Source organism: Diceros bicornis, chromosome 18 (assembly GCF_020826845.1).
Source record: "Diceros bicornis minor isolate mBicDic1 chromosome 18, mDicBic1.mat.cur, whole genome shotgun sequence".
Classification (NCBI taxonomy): domain Eukaryota; kingdom Metazoa; phylum Chordata; class Mammalia; order Perissodactyla; family Rhinocerotidae; genus Diceros; species Diceros bicornis.
In genome coordinates this window covers 47,585,239-47,598,730 of record NC_080757.1, presented here as the reverse complement: position 1 = coordinate 47,598,730, position 13,492 = coordinate 47,585,239, and the positions used below count along the sequence as shown (strand labels likewise).

Below are 13,492 nucleotides of genomic sequence, written 5' to 3'. Positions count from 1 at the left end.
GATACATTTATATACATACATATATATTCCTGGACATCACATCTCATAAATTGGGGAACAAGAGCCAAAAGTTGCTTAACTGCTAAAAAGTATAGTGTGTTGTCTGTTTCATAGGTGAGCCCCCCCCATTTTCTCTCTCAGTATTGAAACCCTACTTCTCCTCTCTCTTCCTTCCTCCTCCTTCCTTTCTGTCTCAGCCCTACCCTTGTGCTTCACTGTGGAACTCCTCGTTACTTGGCTCTCAGGAAGTACTTCTGGCAGAGGAAAAGGGGTGCTACACCAGAGAGCTTCCTGTCTGGTTGTGGAGAGGCATTTCTGTATTGCTGCTGACATGGCATGCGCCTGTTATCTTACGTGGAGATGTTTTTTCTCACTTATGTTCTTGTCAGATCTTTCACATGTTCTTGTCAGATCTTTCACAGATGCACTGTTATTTTTTATGATTGCCTGTAAACCAGTTAACCCCTCTAGGTAACTGAGAGCTGATTATAATTTAAAATATTTTACTTCTAGTTTGGAATATAATGGGAAAACTGAATTTAGATTTTCTATAGACTTAAAAATTAGACTTAAATCATTGCTTCTTTCTATTATTTTAACTTGACAGTAATTAGAAAAATAAAAGTATGCTTATCTGTTTTTGAGGTATATGGTCAAATAGAAAAAACCGGACTCTTAGTTTGTAGAAATGATGTATTGATTTGTAATAATACCGTTTTCTTTATTTACAGGTAGGCGAAAACCAAGAGTACATCGGCCTCGTTCTCCAATATTGGAAGAAAAAGACATCCCACCCCTTGAATTTCCCAAGTCCTCTGAGGATTTGATGGTGCCTAATGAGCATATAATGAATGTTATTGCCATTTATGAGGTACTGCGGAACTTTGGCACTGTTTTAAGGTTATCTCCTTTTCGCTTTGAGGACTTTTGTGCAGCTCTGGTGAGTCAAGAGCAGTGCACACTTATGGCGGAGATGCACGTTGTGCTTTTGAAAGCAGTTTTGCGTGAAGAAGACACTTCCAATACTACCTTTGGACCTGCTGATCTGAAAGATAGCGTTAATTCCACGCTGTATTTCATAGATGGGATGACGTGGCCGGAGGTGCTGCGGGTGTACTGTGAGAGTGATAAGGAGTACCATCACGTTCTTCCTTACCAAGAAGCAGAGGACTATCCTTATGGACCAGTAGAGAACAAAATCAAAGTTCTGCAATTCTTAGTTGATCAGTTTCTTACCACAAATATCGCTCGTGAGGAATTGATGTCTGAAGGGGTGATCCAGTATGACGACCATTGTAGAGTTTGCCACAAACTTGGGGATTTGCTTTGCTGTGAGACATGTTCAGCAGTATACCATTTGGAATGTGTGAAACCACCTCTTGAGGAGGTTCCAGAGGATGAATGGCAGTGTGAAGTCTGTGTAGCACATAAGGTGCCTGGTGTGACTGACTGTGTTGCTGAAATCCAAAAAAACAAACCATATATTCGACATGAACCTATTGGATATGACAGAAGTAGAAGGAAATACTGGTTCTTAAACCGAAGACTCATAATGTAAGTAAATCTGGTCTTAATTTTTGTATGTGTTTAAAATTAAGCCAGTTTCTTTCACGATTGATGTAGCAAAGCTATGCTGCTGTGATACAAACCTTTGTGATTTGATAATGAGTTATATAGTTAAGTAATTTCTAACTTGAAGGAATATGTACATTAAAACAGTTTTTAAAATTGTAGAGAAAAAAGAGTGTTTGAAAAAGATCAAAATACACACCATTGTATTCAATGCCTAGGGTAGGAAATAGAACATCACTGGGCAGAATGCCACATGCCACTGGGGAGTCCTTCTGTGGTTATATTCCCTACAGCCAACCCTGAGGTAATCTCCGCCTTAACTTTGGTGTTAGGATTTTCTTGCTTCTCTTTTTAGTTTTACTATATCTGTATGTAAAGTGGAGCAGCAAGAACAAACCGACTGTCTGAGGAAAGATCAGTTCTGCCATTGTTGGTCGCAGTCTCCCAGGAGAAGAGAAGCCCAACAGACTCGTGGTCATAGTCTGGCTTCTGCTTTCCTAAGAGTTTTCAAGAGGCTCTTCCAGGCCAGTCAGTGGGAAGGTCAGGAGGCAGTCTGGGAAGGCAGAGGGTTTACCTCAGTCAGGGTGTCGGGCAGCGTTGTAGTGTAGAATTGGTTTTGGACATCCTGTAAAAATATGGTCAGAGGGAGTGGGCTGTTTTATTTTTTCAGCTTCTAAAGTCTTTAAAGCCTTCTCCCAGCTCTCAGTATTAGGTCAAATCAGAAAATCTGTGGTGGGCTGAAATGAATGTCAGAGCAGGGCGTGGAGAAGAGGGCAGGAACTTCATTAGTACATGGTCAAGCCAAGCCACCTAGAGATAAGAATCTTAGCCAGACTCACCCTTAGTTTATAAAGATGGTACAGAGGAAGCAGAGATCTTGAGAATTTTGTACAGTTGTCTTCTTGTAGTGTTGCTGTTGAGAAATCTGAATCCATTCATTGATTCTTTCTACATGACTGGTTTGAACTTAATCTGGAAGCTTACAGAATCTTCTCTTTGCCTCCAGTGTTCTGCAGTTTTAGAGTGATATGGCCTCCTGTGGGTCTATTTCCATCTGTTCGCTATTTGGTGGGCAGTTTCAATCTGGCAGCTGAGTCCTTCGGTTCTGAGAACTTCTCTTGAGGACTTCCTCCTCTCCTTTTCACTGTTGTATTTATCTTGAGCTATTTTACTGAACGTTGGACTTCCTATTTTGGTCTTCTGATTTTCTTATCTTTTCTCTCCAGTTTTCCTCTTCGCCTTTTCTCCTCTTCGGGGTGTGTGTGCACGTGTGTATGTATGTGTACGTGTGTGTTGCTCAATTTTTGTAGATTTCCTTATCTTAGTCTTCCAGCCCTACTATTTAGTTTTTCTTTTCTGCTGTCATTATTTTCTAAGAGCTCTTTTGTTCTTAGAATCGTCCTCCTTTTTTAAAAAAACAATAATATTCTGTTTTTGTTTCGTGGATATAATATTTTCTCTTACTTTTCTGAGGATGTTAATGATAGTATTTGTGTTTTTTTCCCTCTGTGCATACATAGTCTCTGTTCTAAGTTGACTTCCTCCTGATTGTTTTGGTCTGTCTCTTCCATCCTCAGATGTCTATTAATTCTTAGTTTTCTGCTCCTGCTTAACATCGTGGGATTATATAGCTGATTGGAAGCTCTGAGCAAGTGGGTAGGCTTTATCAATTTGAAGCTTAACCGTTGGGTGATTTTCTTAATCTGTTTTATTGGGAATCCCTGATGTCACTATCTTTAGTCCTTCCTCTTGAGCTGAGCAGATGGCCCACAGAGGCCTTTTGTGGTGTCCTGCTTGTAGCATAAGGTCTGGCTGGCTGAGTGGTGGAAGTGGCTGCCCTTAGTATGCACACAGCATTTACTGTACGTGTGGTCTCTCAGTGCCTTGGCTTTCTGTACAGTATGTTTGTTCACACCTGAGCCTGGTGTCCCCTGGTCCGGAGACTCTCAGTTTTACCTCCTTTAGAGACTAAACCTTTAGTGGCTTGGAGAGGTTAGGTGGTCTAGGGATCTGTTCCTTGAACAACTTGCAGGCAGTCCTCTGCGGCGACACTCCCCTCCTCACTTGCAATGCCTTTTGAGGAGTGCAATTGTTGGTTCTCAACTTCATCTTTTTGGGTTGGGATTGGGCTTTCTTGGCTCTGCTAAGGAAGTTGTCACTTGTCCGTTTGCTTTCCTCCTTCCAGAATTTTTTTGTTGTCTCTCCTATTTTTCTTATCCTTGTGAGTTTATATCTTTAAAAATATTTCTTTAGCATAATTTTAAGAAGGTTTCAGGAAGGAGTAAAATGAGATGTGTGGGTTCAGTCTATCACCTTAATCCAGGAACTGATATGAGAAACAGTATATAAAGTTTTAAAATGTATATTTTGTGCCTTTTGGTTTGGATCAGTTATTTTAAAAATCTGTGTAATTTTTTTCTTGCCCACATATCTTGCAAATATCTGGTCAAGATGTTTTCTTGTGCTATCTTTTTGATATCTTGCAATGGAGGTGGTGGCATGGAAACTGCCGTTGGCAAGGTTACTACAAATGGTGAAATAACTGTAGCCGCATTTTGGTTTGAAGTTTCATTTTAAGTGAGAAGTCAGTGATCCTGCCTGTCAGGAAACCTGGTGCCTGTGCTCTCTTTAGACATTCAGCAGTGAACAGGCCCCGTTCACTCAGTCTCAGATGCCCTCCTGAGAGGGCTCAGAGTCATCAGGTTTGCTGTGACCAAATTAGGAAGTAAATGAAATTTATTCGTGCTCCTGTTCTCCCATTCCTATGCATCCCTTCCGTATCCTGCCTTTCCTCAGCCTTTTGGATGTTCATTCTCACTGCGTCTCACTTCCTTCCCTGTGCTCCCCTTTTGGGCCAGAGAGATGCCAAAGGTGTTTTGTCCACATGTAGATAGGCTTTGACATCTGTAAGGCTTATTACACAATAATCAGTGGTCTAGGCCTTGGTTTTAGGGACCTGTAGGTGGAAATAGTTGGTGATGAGCTGGTAATAACAATGGCCAACAGCAACATTTATTGAGCGTTTAATATGTGCCTCAGAGTGTTCTAAGCATTTTATATATGTTTTTTTCATTGATCCTCACAACAGCCCAATAATGTGGGTATTATTGTTGTCTGCATTTTATAGATGAAGAGACTAAAGCTCAGAGAGGTTAAATAACTTGCCCTAGGACTTGCCTAAGACTATGACTGTTAGGAAGTGGGACCTGGAATTATTTTTCAGAACCTGTTAATAAGAATGTTTTCAATAACTGATTTTATATGGCAGTCTAGTTTCTAAGCCATTATCTTGAGAAGTCTGCAGTTTGCATTGGTTTAGCTGTTAAAAATCAGTGCTTATAACTGGGGGGAAAAGATAGGGTAATGGTTTTTGTTATACCTGTACTGGGTATTTCTGGGATCTTTTAAAATTTAAGGTAAAGGCATTTTTTAGAAAATATAAAATAAATTAGGTGGCATTCCCAAAAAGTTCTGCTTCCTGATAAATCAGTATTAGCATAGTTACATTCAACACCCTTTGAATGTAAATAAGTACAAACCTTTGAAATTGCATGAGTCAAAGGACTTAAGAAGTTACCTTTGAAGCCAGCCCTGATGGCCTGGGGGTTAAAGTTCAGCACGCTCCAGAACCACGCCACTTGTCTGTCAGTAGCCATGCTGTGGTGATGGCTCACATAGAAGAACTAGAAGGACTTACAACTAGAATGTACAACTATGTGCTGTGGCTTTGGGGAGGAAAAAAGAAAAAAAAAGAGAGAGAGAGGAAGATTGGCAACAGATGTTAGCTCAGGGCAAATCTTTCCCAGCCAAAAAAAAAAAAAAAGTTATTACCTTTGAAGCACCTGTGGATGGATTTGTGCTACATTATTGTTAAAGTGAAATCTACTTTTCTAAGTTGAACAGTAAAATTCTTTGCTATATGTTTGGTAATGAAACTATTGATATAAATTTATTTGCTTTAAAATCTTTAATCATAGTTCCTCAAATTGCCTTTCTTAATGCATAATAGAGTACACAAAATTTAATGAAGATTTCAGACGAATCAGGATGGTATCTTTTTTTCATGCTGTGATATTTTGACTGTTTTCTGTGTGGAGTCAAATACGAAACTTTAAATAGCATTCTTAGTGATAATTAAGTGTTCCTTGTCAGTAATTTGAGTAAATCTGAAAGATTTTACATCTTTTATTAAAGTTAGATTAAAACAATTTCACTTTAAGTGCCCTCTTGTGGTAGATTATATGTGGACTCTTGGTGAAAGTTTTGAAGCCATGCAAATTGCTCAGTTGACAGTATGTGGAGATTTGGTATATTTTCTCCCTGGAAGCCCGTAAGCTTAAAATGGTGAATCTGGACCCAAAGTCTGGGGCAGTGAACAATTTTTAATTATAATGCCAGTAGTTTATAGAAATTAAGTTTTGCCATTATTGTGTTATTTGTTTAATATGCGTTTAAAAATGTTATTTGTACAGGTTAGTGAAGCATATAATAAAAGAAACGTTCTTACACGTGAGTTTATAGTCTGCCTGAGGAGCCATGATATATATTCAGCAATTTTAGAGATCAGTTTTAATTCAATATATAAGAAGGCCAATCTTTCTTAAATATTGCTTTTCTATCCGTCCTTTGCTCTGAAATTGAGACCTTTAGTATAACAGGAATTGCCAGATTAGATTAGTACCTTTTCCTGTCATTTTCCATTCTGAATAAAATAACCTTGAGCACATTTTAAAACTCTGTATTTTTTCATTTTTTAAATGAACTAAATTATACTTTTTAACCTATACAGCGTTCCACCCCCACTTCCCCGTTCTAGCTGTAAACCACCTATTTACTTGCTGGCTTAGTTGCCATCAGACCCATGTCTGTAACCCTTCTGCCCATGTCCAGTTCTGTATATCCAGCAGCCTCCTGGACATGTCCACATAGTAGGCACCTCAAACACAAAATGTCTAAAGCTGAACTCATTACTTCCCCCGTTATCCACCCTCTTGCAGTGTTCCCATCTTAGTAAATGAATCATCATCCTACCAGCTGCTCAAGCTAGAAACCTGGGAATAGTCTTGGGTCCTGTATTGTTTGTTATACCTTTTAATTACCTCTTAAATATTGAATCAGTTTCTTTCCATGCTGACTCTCTCTACCATGATACAAGCCAACATCATCTTGTTTAGACTAGTGTAGTAGCCTCAAACTGGTCTGTATATAACTCCCCATTCTCCAATTCTATTCTGTGTTCCCTAGCTGGATGATTTTTAAAACATCAATTCTGATCAGTTCTCCTTTCCCCCCAAGTTGAAAAACCTTTCAGTTACTTCCATTTGTTCTTACACAAAGTTCAAATTCTTTAACACAGGTCCCCAACTTTGTACATTTAATTCTCTTGCTGCCCAGCACCCAAAACAGAATAAATATAAAGCAAACTAAAATACCTAAAAACTTTTTGACTAACTTATCCTTTGAGTCTCAGCCTATTTATGCCTTTCCCTGAACTTCTCTCCCTCTCGCCCCCTGAAACACTTCTACTCTCTCTCTTTTTTTTTTTTTTTGACATCCATCTCACTTGAAATTATTTGTTTTAAGGTAGATATCACATACTTCATATGATGAGGGAAGTAACAACAACTCTGCCTCTTGCACCCACTGGATGCACTTATGTATTTTAACTCATTTAATCCTCACAACAGCATTTTGATATAAGTACTGTCACCCCATTTTTCAGATGGAGAAGTTGGGGCATAGAGAGGTTAAGTAATTTATCACAACTAATAAGCTTTTCATTAATTTTTTTGGTTAGAGGACTCTGACATCTTTAACATTTTTTAAAATTGGAATTAAGACCATTGTCCTCACTCAGTCAAAAGAAGTCAGTGGAAATACCCATTATAGGGTGAAATCTAGAGCAGGTTAAAAAAAATGATTTTCAGAAATTTTCTAACAAGTTTCTAAAATTTTCTAACAAATTTTCTAACAAGTTTCTAACAGAGAAATATACTAATTGCATATGTCAGCAGATGCTGGTTTGGAAGAGCAAAACTAGATAACAGGGACGCTTTATTAATCTTTGTTTCTTTAAAATTTTTGATAATTTTGATGTCCTTTTATTTATCTACAATTTAATGTATCCCTTCTTTCTTCAGAATTACTGAATGACTCATTCCTGGAATTCTGCTAGATTTTTATTTATTTACTACCTTAGTAGTAATAATAATATTTTATATTTATTGGTCACTAATGATGTGCCCAGGCACTATGATGCCTTATTTTAATACCTTCAATTCTTACAGTGGCCCTGAAGACAGGTACTGTTATCCCCATTTTACCAGTTAGGTAAATAAAATGGTTCAGAGAGGTTGTGTTTGTCCGTGCTCACATATCTCATAAGAGACAGCCCATTAAAAGCCAGATCTTTCTTGAAGCCCAATTCTTTCAACTCCATGAATTTGCCTTTGAATAGACAGGAAATTTAAGACTCTGTCTCATCAGGTACCTGAATTCCTTTTGAATGAGAGAAGAAATACTATTACATGTGTTTCTCTAAGTCTGGTCCTAGACATTAATTTGCCTTGTGTTTTTAGTTAGTGACCATCCCTATTGAAGCCTCTATCTCTGTTTCAAGTGAATGGAACCTTCGGAGAGATTTAAGCAGGAAAGGAAGCTGCTTGTCTTCTCTCCAGTTTGAGCTTTGATTGTCCGTAAGAAAAGAGATGAGACATCATCACTGGATTGAGATGACTCCTTCAAGGATCAGAATTTAGCAGAGCATTTACACCATTTTAATGAAAATGTTTCTAAACTATATTGTAATGTGAGCCTGTTCTGGACCTGCCATGTACTGAACATAGTTTAAATACTTCTGGTTAAAATTCTCCCTCATCAGATTGTTACAATGATGGTTTTAAAGTCAACTGAGGGGGCCGGCCCCATAGCATAGTGGTTAAGTGCGGGCGCTCCGCTGCTGGCGGCCCGGGTTCGGATCTCGGGTGCGCACTGAGGCACCACTTGTCAGGCCATGCCGTAGCAGCGTCCCATATAAAGTGGAGGAAGATAGGCACAGATGTTAGCCCAGGGCCAGTCTTCCTCAGCAAAAAAAAGAGGAGGATTGGCATGGATGTTAGCTCAGGGCTGATCTTCCTCACAATAAATAAATAAGTAAGTAAGTCAAGTGAGGTGTAACCAAGACTGTCCTCCACCAAGTACTCACACTTTCTGAATTTTGAGGTCCTGTTTCTGTGTGTCATGCTTTTAGATATCCTTCTTTGCTGTTACACTAATTCCTCTCTCCCCACTGCTATTTGCACATTATTTTATCCTAAACTATTGTGGCCTAGGAAATCAAAATAGTTAGAGGTTGCTCAAATAAAATAAGAGTAACTTGAGTTTGAGTGAGACCTCAGGAGATCTCTTGTGAGCAAATTTATTGAGCTTTAGTGCACAAACTTTGTGTTACATATTTTAACTTTCGCTGCGTAGATGAAATTGTCAGATAAGTGCCAACATAGAAAGTGTTTTTGTACTTTTTTTAAACAGAGAAGAAGATACAGAAAATGAAAATGAAAAGAAGATTTGGTACTACAGCACAAAGGTTCAGCTTGCAGAATTAATTGACTGTCTAGACAAAGATTACTGGGAGGCAGAACTCTGCAAAATTCTGGAAGAAATGCGTGAAGAAATCCACCGGCACATGGACATAACTGAAGACCTGACCAATAAAGCTCGGGGCAGTAACAAATCCTTTCTGGCGGCAGCTAATGGTGAGAGGGACATTTTCTCATTTTACTTTTTGTTAGATTTGAGATAAACTCTTGGTATGAAATCACTACAGAATTTGAAAATATGTTAAAATTTTCAAGTATGTACATTTTGCTTTAATTCTTTATATTTCATTTTCCCAAGGGAACCTTGTTCATCCCAACATACCGTAGGGATGCTATGCAATTTAGTGTTTTGTATCTTTCCCTGGTCATTACTATTAGTCCCCAAATTGTTTGTTTCTTTAAATCAAGTATCTTATTAAACCTTTTTGGGAGTCCTGTTTTTAATTTTGAGAACTAATATTCTCCTTAAATTTACTCTTTGCTTTTTTTTTAATAAAACTTTTAATTTTAGAATAGTTTTAGAGTTACAGAAAAGTTGTCAAGACAGTACAGAGGATTCAATATACCCTGTACTGGATTTCCCCTATTATTAATATCTTACATTATGGTACTGCATTTGGCATAACTAATGAACCAATATTGATGCATTGTAATTAACTTAAGTCTGTACTTAATTCAGATTTCCTTGGTTTTTATTTAATGTCCTTTTTCTATCTCATGATCCCATCCAGAAATGCCGCGTTATTTAGTCATCACGTCTCTTTAGGTTCCTCTAGACTGTCAGAGTTTCTCAGACTTTCCTTATTTTTGATGACCTTAACAGTTTTGAGCAGTTCTGGTCAGGTATTTAGTAGAATGCCCTCAATTTGGATTTGTCTTATGTTCTTCGCATAGTTAGCCGGGGGTTATGGATTTGCGGGAGGAAGACCACAGAGGTGAAGTGCTGTTCTCACCATCATACGAAGAGTACATGCTGTCAACATGATTTATCACTGATGATGTTGACCTTGATTGCCTGGTGGAGGGTAGTGTTTGTCAGGTTTCTTCAGTGTAAAATTACTTCTCCCACCCATACCATATGGGAGGAAAGTCACTATGCACAGCCCACACTTAGTGGGTGGGGAGTTATGCTCCACCGCCTTGAGGGAGCAGTTATTTACATAAATTATTTGGGATTTTCCTGCACAGGAGATTTGTCTATTCTCTGTTTATTTATTCAGTCATTTGTTTATATCAGTATAGACTCATGGATATTTATTTTATATTTTGGGTTATAATTCAGTACTACCTTATTTATTTTATTGCTCAACTTTTTGCTTTTTAAAGATTCTTGCCTTTAAAAATATAATAAATACATATGATATTTTTTAAAAACTTAGGTAGTACAATGGCATATGCAGTAAAAAGTGAATCTCTCTCCTTCATAATCCCCAGTTTTACTTTCCTTTTTCCAGAGACAACCAGTATTGCCATTTTTTAAAATCCTACCAGATATAGTCTGTGCATATTTAATAAGTATCACCTGTGTTTTCTAATGGTACCTTTTAATCTTAACTTAGATAAAATGATTAGGTAAGATTCTGAAAGTGCACTTGGCCACCTTCTGTTCTTCTGCATACATTATCTGCTATACATATAAGCCTATTAATTTTCCCCATTCTCCATTTACTGAAAAATTTCCCCATTCTCCATTTGCTTAAAAATAGAATGTTTATAATTAATAAGTATATTTAGTTCAGCTATATCCAAGCTTGTTCTTACACACTCTACATCAATATTCTCTTGAATTCATGCATATTTTTAAAGAATGATAATCATACTGTCATATGTAAGTGCTGTTGCACACAGATATACTTTGTCTTCAGAAGCAGACTCAGTTACCAAGGATTATATTTATTCATATCTGGTATTTGGAAGTATTTTTATATTAGATCTGTTTAGAAAAATATGTAATTTTTTCAGCAGATAAATTTCAGTCATTAGAATTCTTTGGGGAGGTCAATAATTGCAGTAATACAATCACCTTCTCACTCACTTCCCTCCACACTATAGATCAAATAATAAGAAGTGTAAAATTAATTTCAGTCAGGTTACTTCCCCTCTTAATTTCCTTCCATGAATCGTGGCATTCCCTTTTGACAAATTGACAAATCCCTTTTTACTCTCTTGCATTCTCAGCTTATAGTACAATAATGAAGAATCATGTCCAGTCCCCTAAAAAGCAATGTGAAGTGTGTTTTATCAAGTTTATTGAATTAGAAATATTTTCTAGAGTGAGCTTGTCTGTGTACAAAATTGTGTGCGTAGTATCCTCTTAATTAAATAAAGAACAAAACCAAATTGGAATGGATAATCAAAATGTTTAGTGATCTGATTTGAGGGGACTGTAAAAAACAAAAAATGTCTAATGTAGAGGAATTAATTAATTCCATTGTAGATTATCATGTGATAGAACACAGTACGTTGGAGAATTACTAAAGGTACCATGCAAAAACAGTACCTGGGTCATTGAGGTACTTATATTCTCTTCCTCTAAATAACCAACTGGGTGACTAGACCAGCTTTTATCATTAAAAAATAATCAATTAACATAGTAAGATTATGGTTGGTTTCCTTTTATATTTTTCAAGTTTCCTACAATGAGCATGTTATATTTCAGTGTAATTTAGCATGTAATGTACTTTTAAAAATTAGTTAAACCTTTTGTAGAAATCAAGAAGAGCAGAGAGTGCTTTGAGCCTTAGGCCACACTGTATTATTAGAAAGTTAGGTGGCCACAACGTGAGTGCTCTGAGACTGCCTTGCAGCCTGCAGTTACTCTTTTCAACGTGAAGTTCATTAAATAAGGTAAATTGCACCTTGGATTTAATGGTGAGATCAGACAAGTGACCTGTATATTTTTTTCTTTTCTTTTTTCTTTTTCTTTTTTCTTTTTTTGCTAAGGTGCAACCAACCTGGTACTAGAGGAGGAGGGATTCACAAGAATTGAAAATTGATGGGGAAGAGAAGGGGAAACTAACATTTTTGAGTACCTACTGTGGGCCAGGTGTTCAACTAGATGTTTTACAAGCCTTTAATCCTCTCAGCAACTTTGTAAGGAGTGTATTGGGAATGAATTAAGCATTCAGATAGAAGAATTCCCCATTAAACACCGGCCTGCCACCGTTACCTTTATTTGCACTCTCTGGGAACCAAAATCTTGGCTATGATAGTCAGTTTAGGAGCATCCAGCCCAGGTAAATACTCAAAATAATATCTAGTAGTGTACTTTAAATTGGGATTTTATGAGATGAAAACAACAGAAACTACTGGGGTTCTGAAATAGCCAAGAATAATTTACAGTATCATAACAGTAATTTCAGAATCACAGCCTGTCCTAATGACTTGACATTTTTAACCTCCCAAATAGCATAAATCCTTTCAAATATATAGCCCTCTGGTTTTTATATACATATATGTCCACTTTAGGAGAATTTAAGTTTATTTTTGGTAGTTGAATTATTCTTTTCAGTTTTTTCCTAATGTTTTATGAAAGTTTTCAAATATATAGAAAGGTCAAAGGAATTATACATCCATATGCCTATCATCTAAATTCTGTAGTTTACTATATATTTGTAACTGTAAATAGTTTACTGTATTTGTTTTGTCATATACCTTTATGGTAATTGTGTTTTATAATGCTTTATTTTGCTTGTTTGAAGGAAGTTATTTTTAAAATAAATTTTTCTAAGAGATTTTTTTTTAATCTGATAGGTTAATTCTTTCTTTTTAGTTTTGAAATATTCCTGCAAAGTATAGAATATGATGTTTATAGTATATGCATATTTATTATATATCAGATACAATCTAAACTGATTATTTTTTCTTTCATCCTTTAATGTTTTTCTCTCCTCCAAACTTTTTTAGTCTGTTTTTCTTAGGGCTATGGGTACCATCGTTTTCTGAACGTAAAATAATCACATATAGACTGATAAATATATGTATACTTGATAGAGTGCGTAACAAGATAGAACATTTGAAATTAGAACAATTAGAGAAAATCAGAGACCTGTGGTCATCCCACCGGTGCTTTTCATCTAATTTAGATGGTCTAAACTTAGTAGTGTTTTTTTTTAGTGTTGGATTCTCATTAACTGGCACTAGGGAAGTTGGGAGGGATGTATGACAGTTTGGTTAAGAAAAGCTGGCAGTTGGAGATCAGGGTGGAGCTTTGTTTGAACGTGAGAAATAATATGGCTCTAAGAAAAACAGGTAATTATTTTTTCTAAATAAAAATTTCTTTAAAAAAGTGAGATACTTCCATTGCTAAGTTTAGTGTACTA

General features: G+C 36.7%; 1 protein-coding gene across 1 annotated transcript in view; it reads left to right on the top strand.

Moving 5' to 3' along the window:
* The window catches only part of BPTF (bromodomain PHD finger transcription factor), a 141,360-nt gene that overhangs the window by 37,590 nt on the left and 90,278 nt on the right, over positions 1–13,492 (top strand). Inside the window, 2 exon segments of the mRNA XM_058561375.1 lie at positions 732–1,554; positions 9,103–9,326. Coding sequence (XP_058417358.1) covers positions 732–1,554; positions 9,103–9,326 — 1,047 coding nt within the window.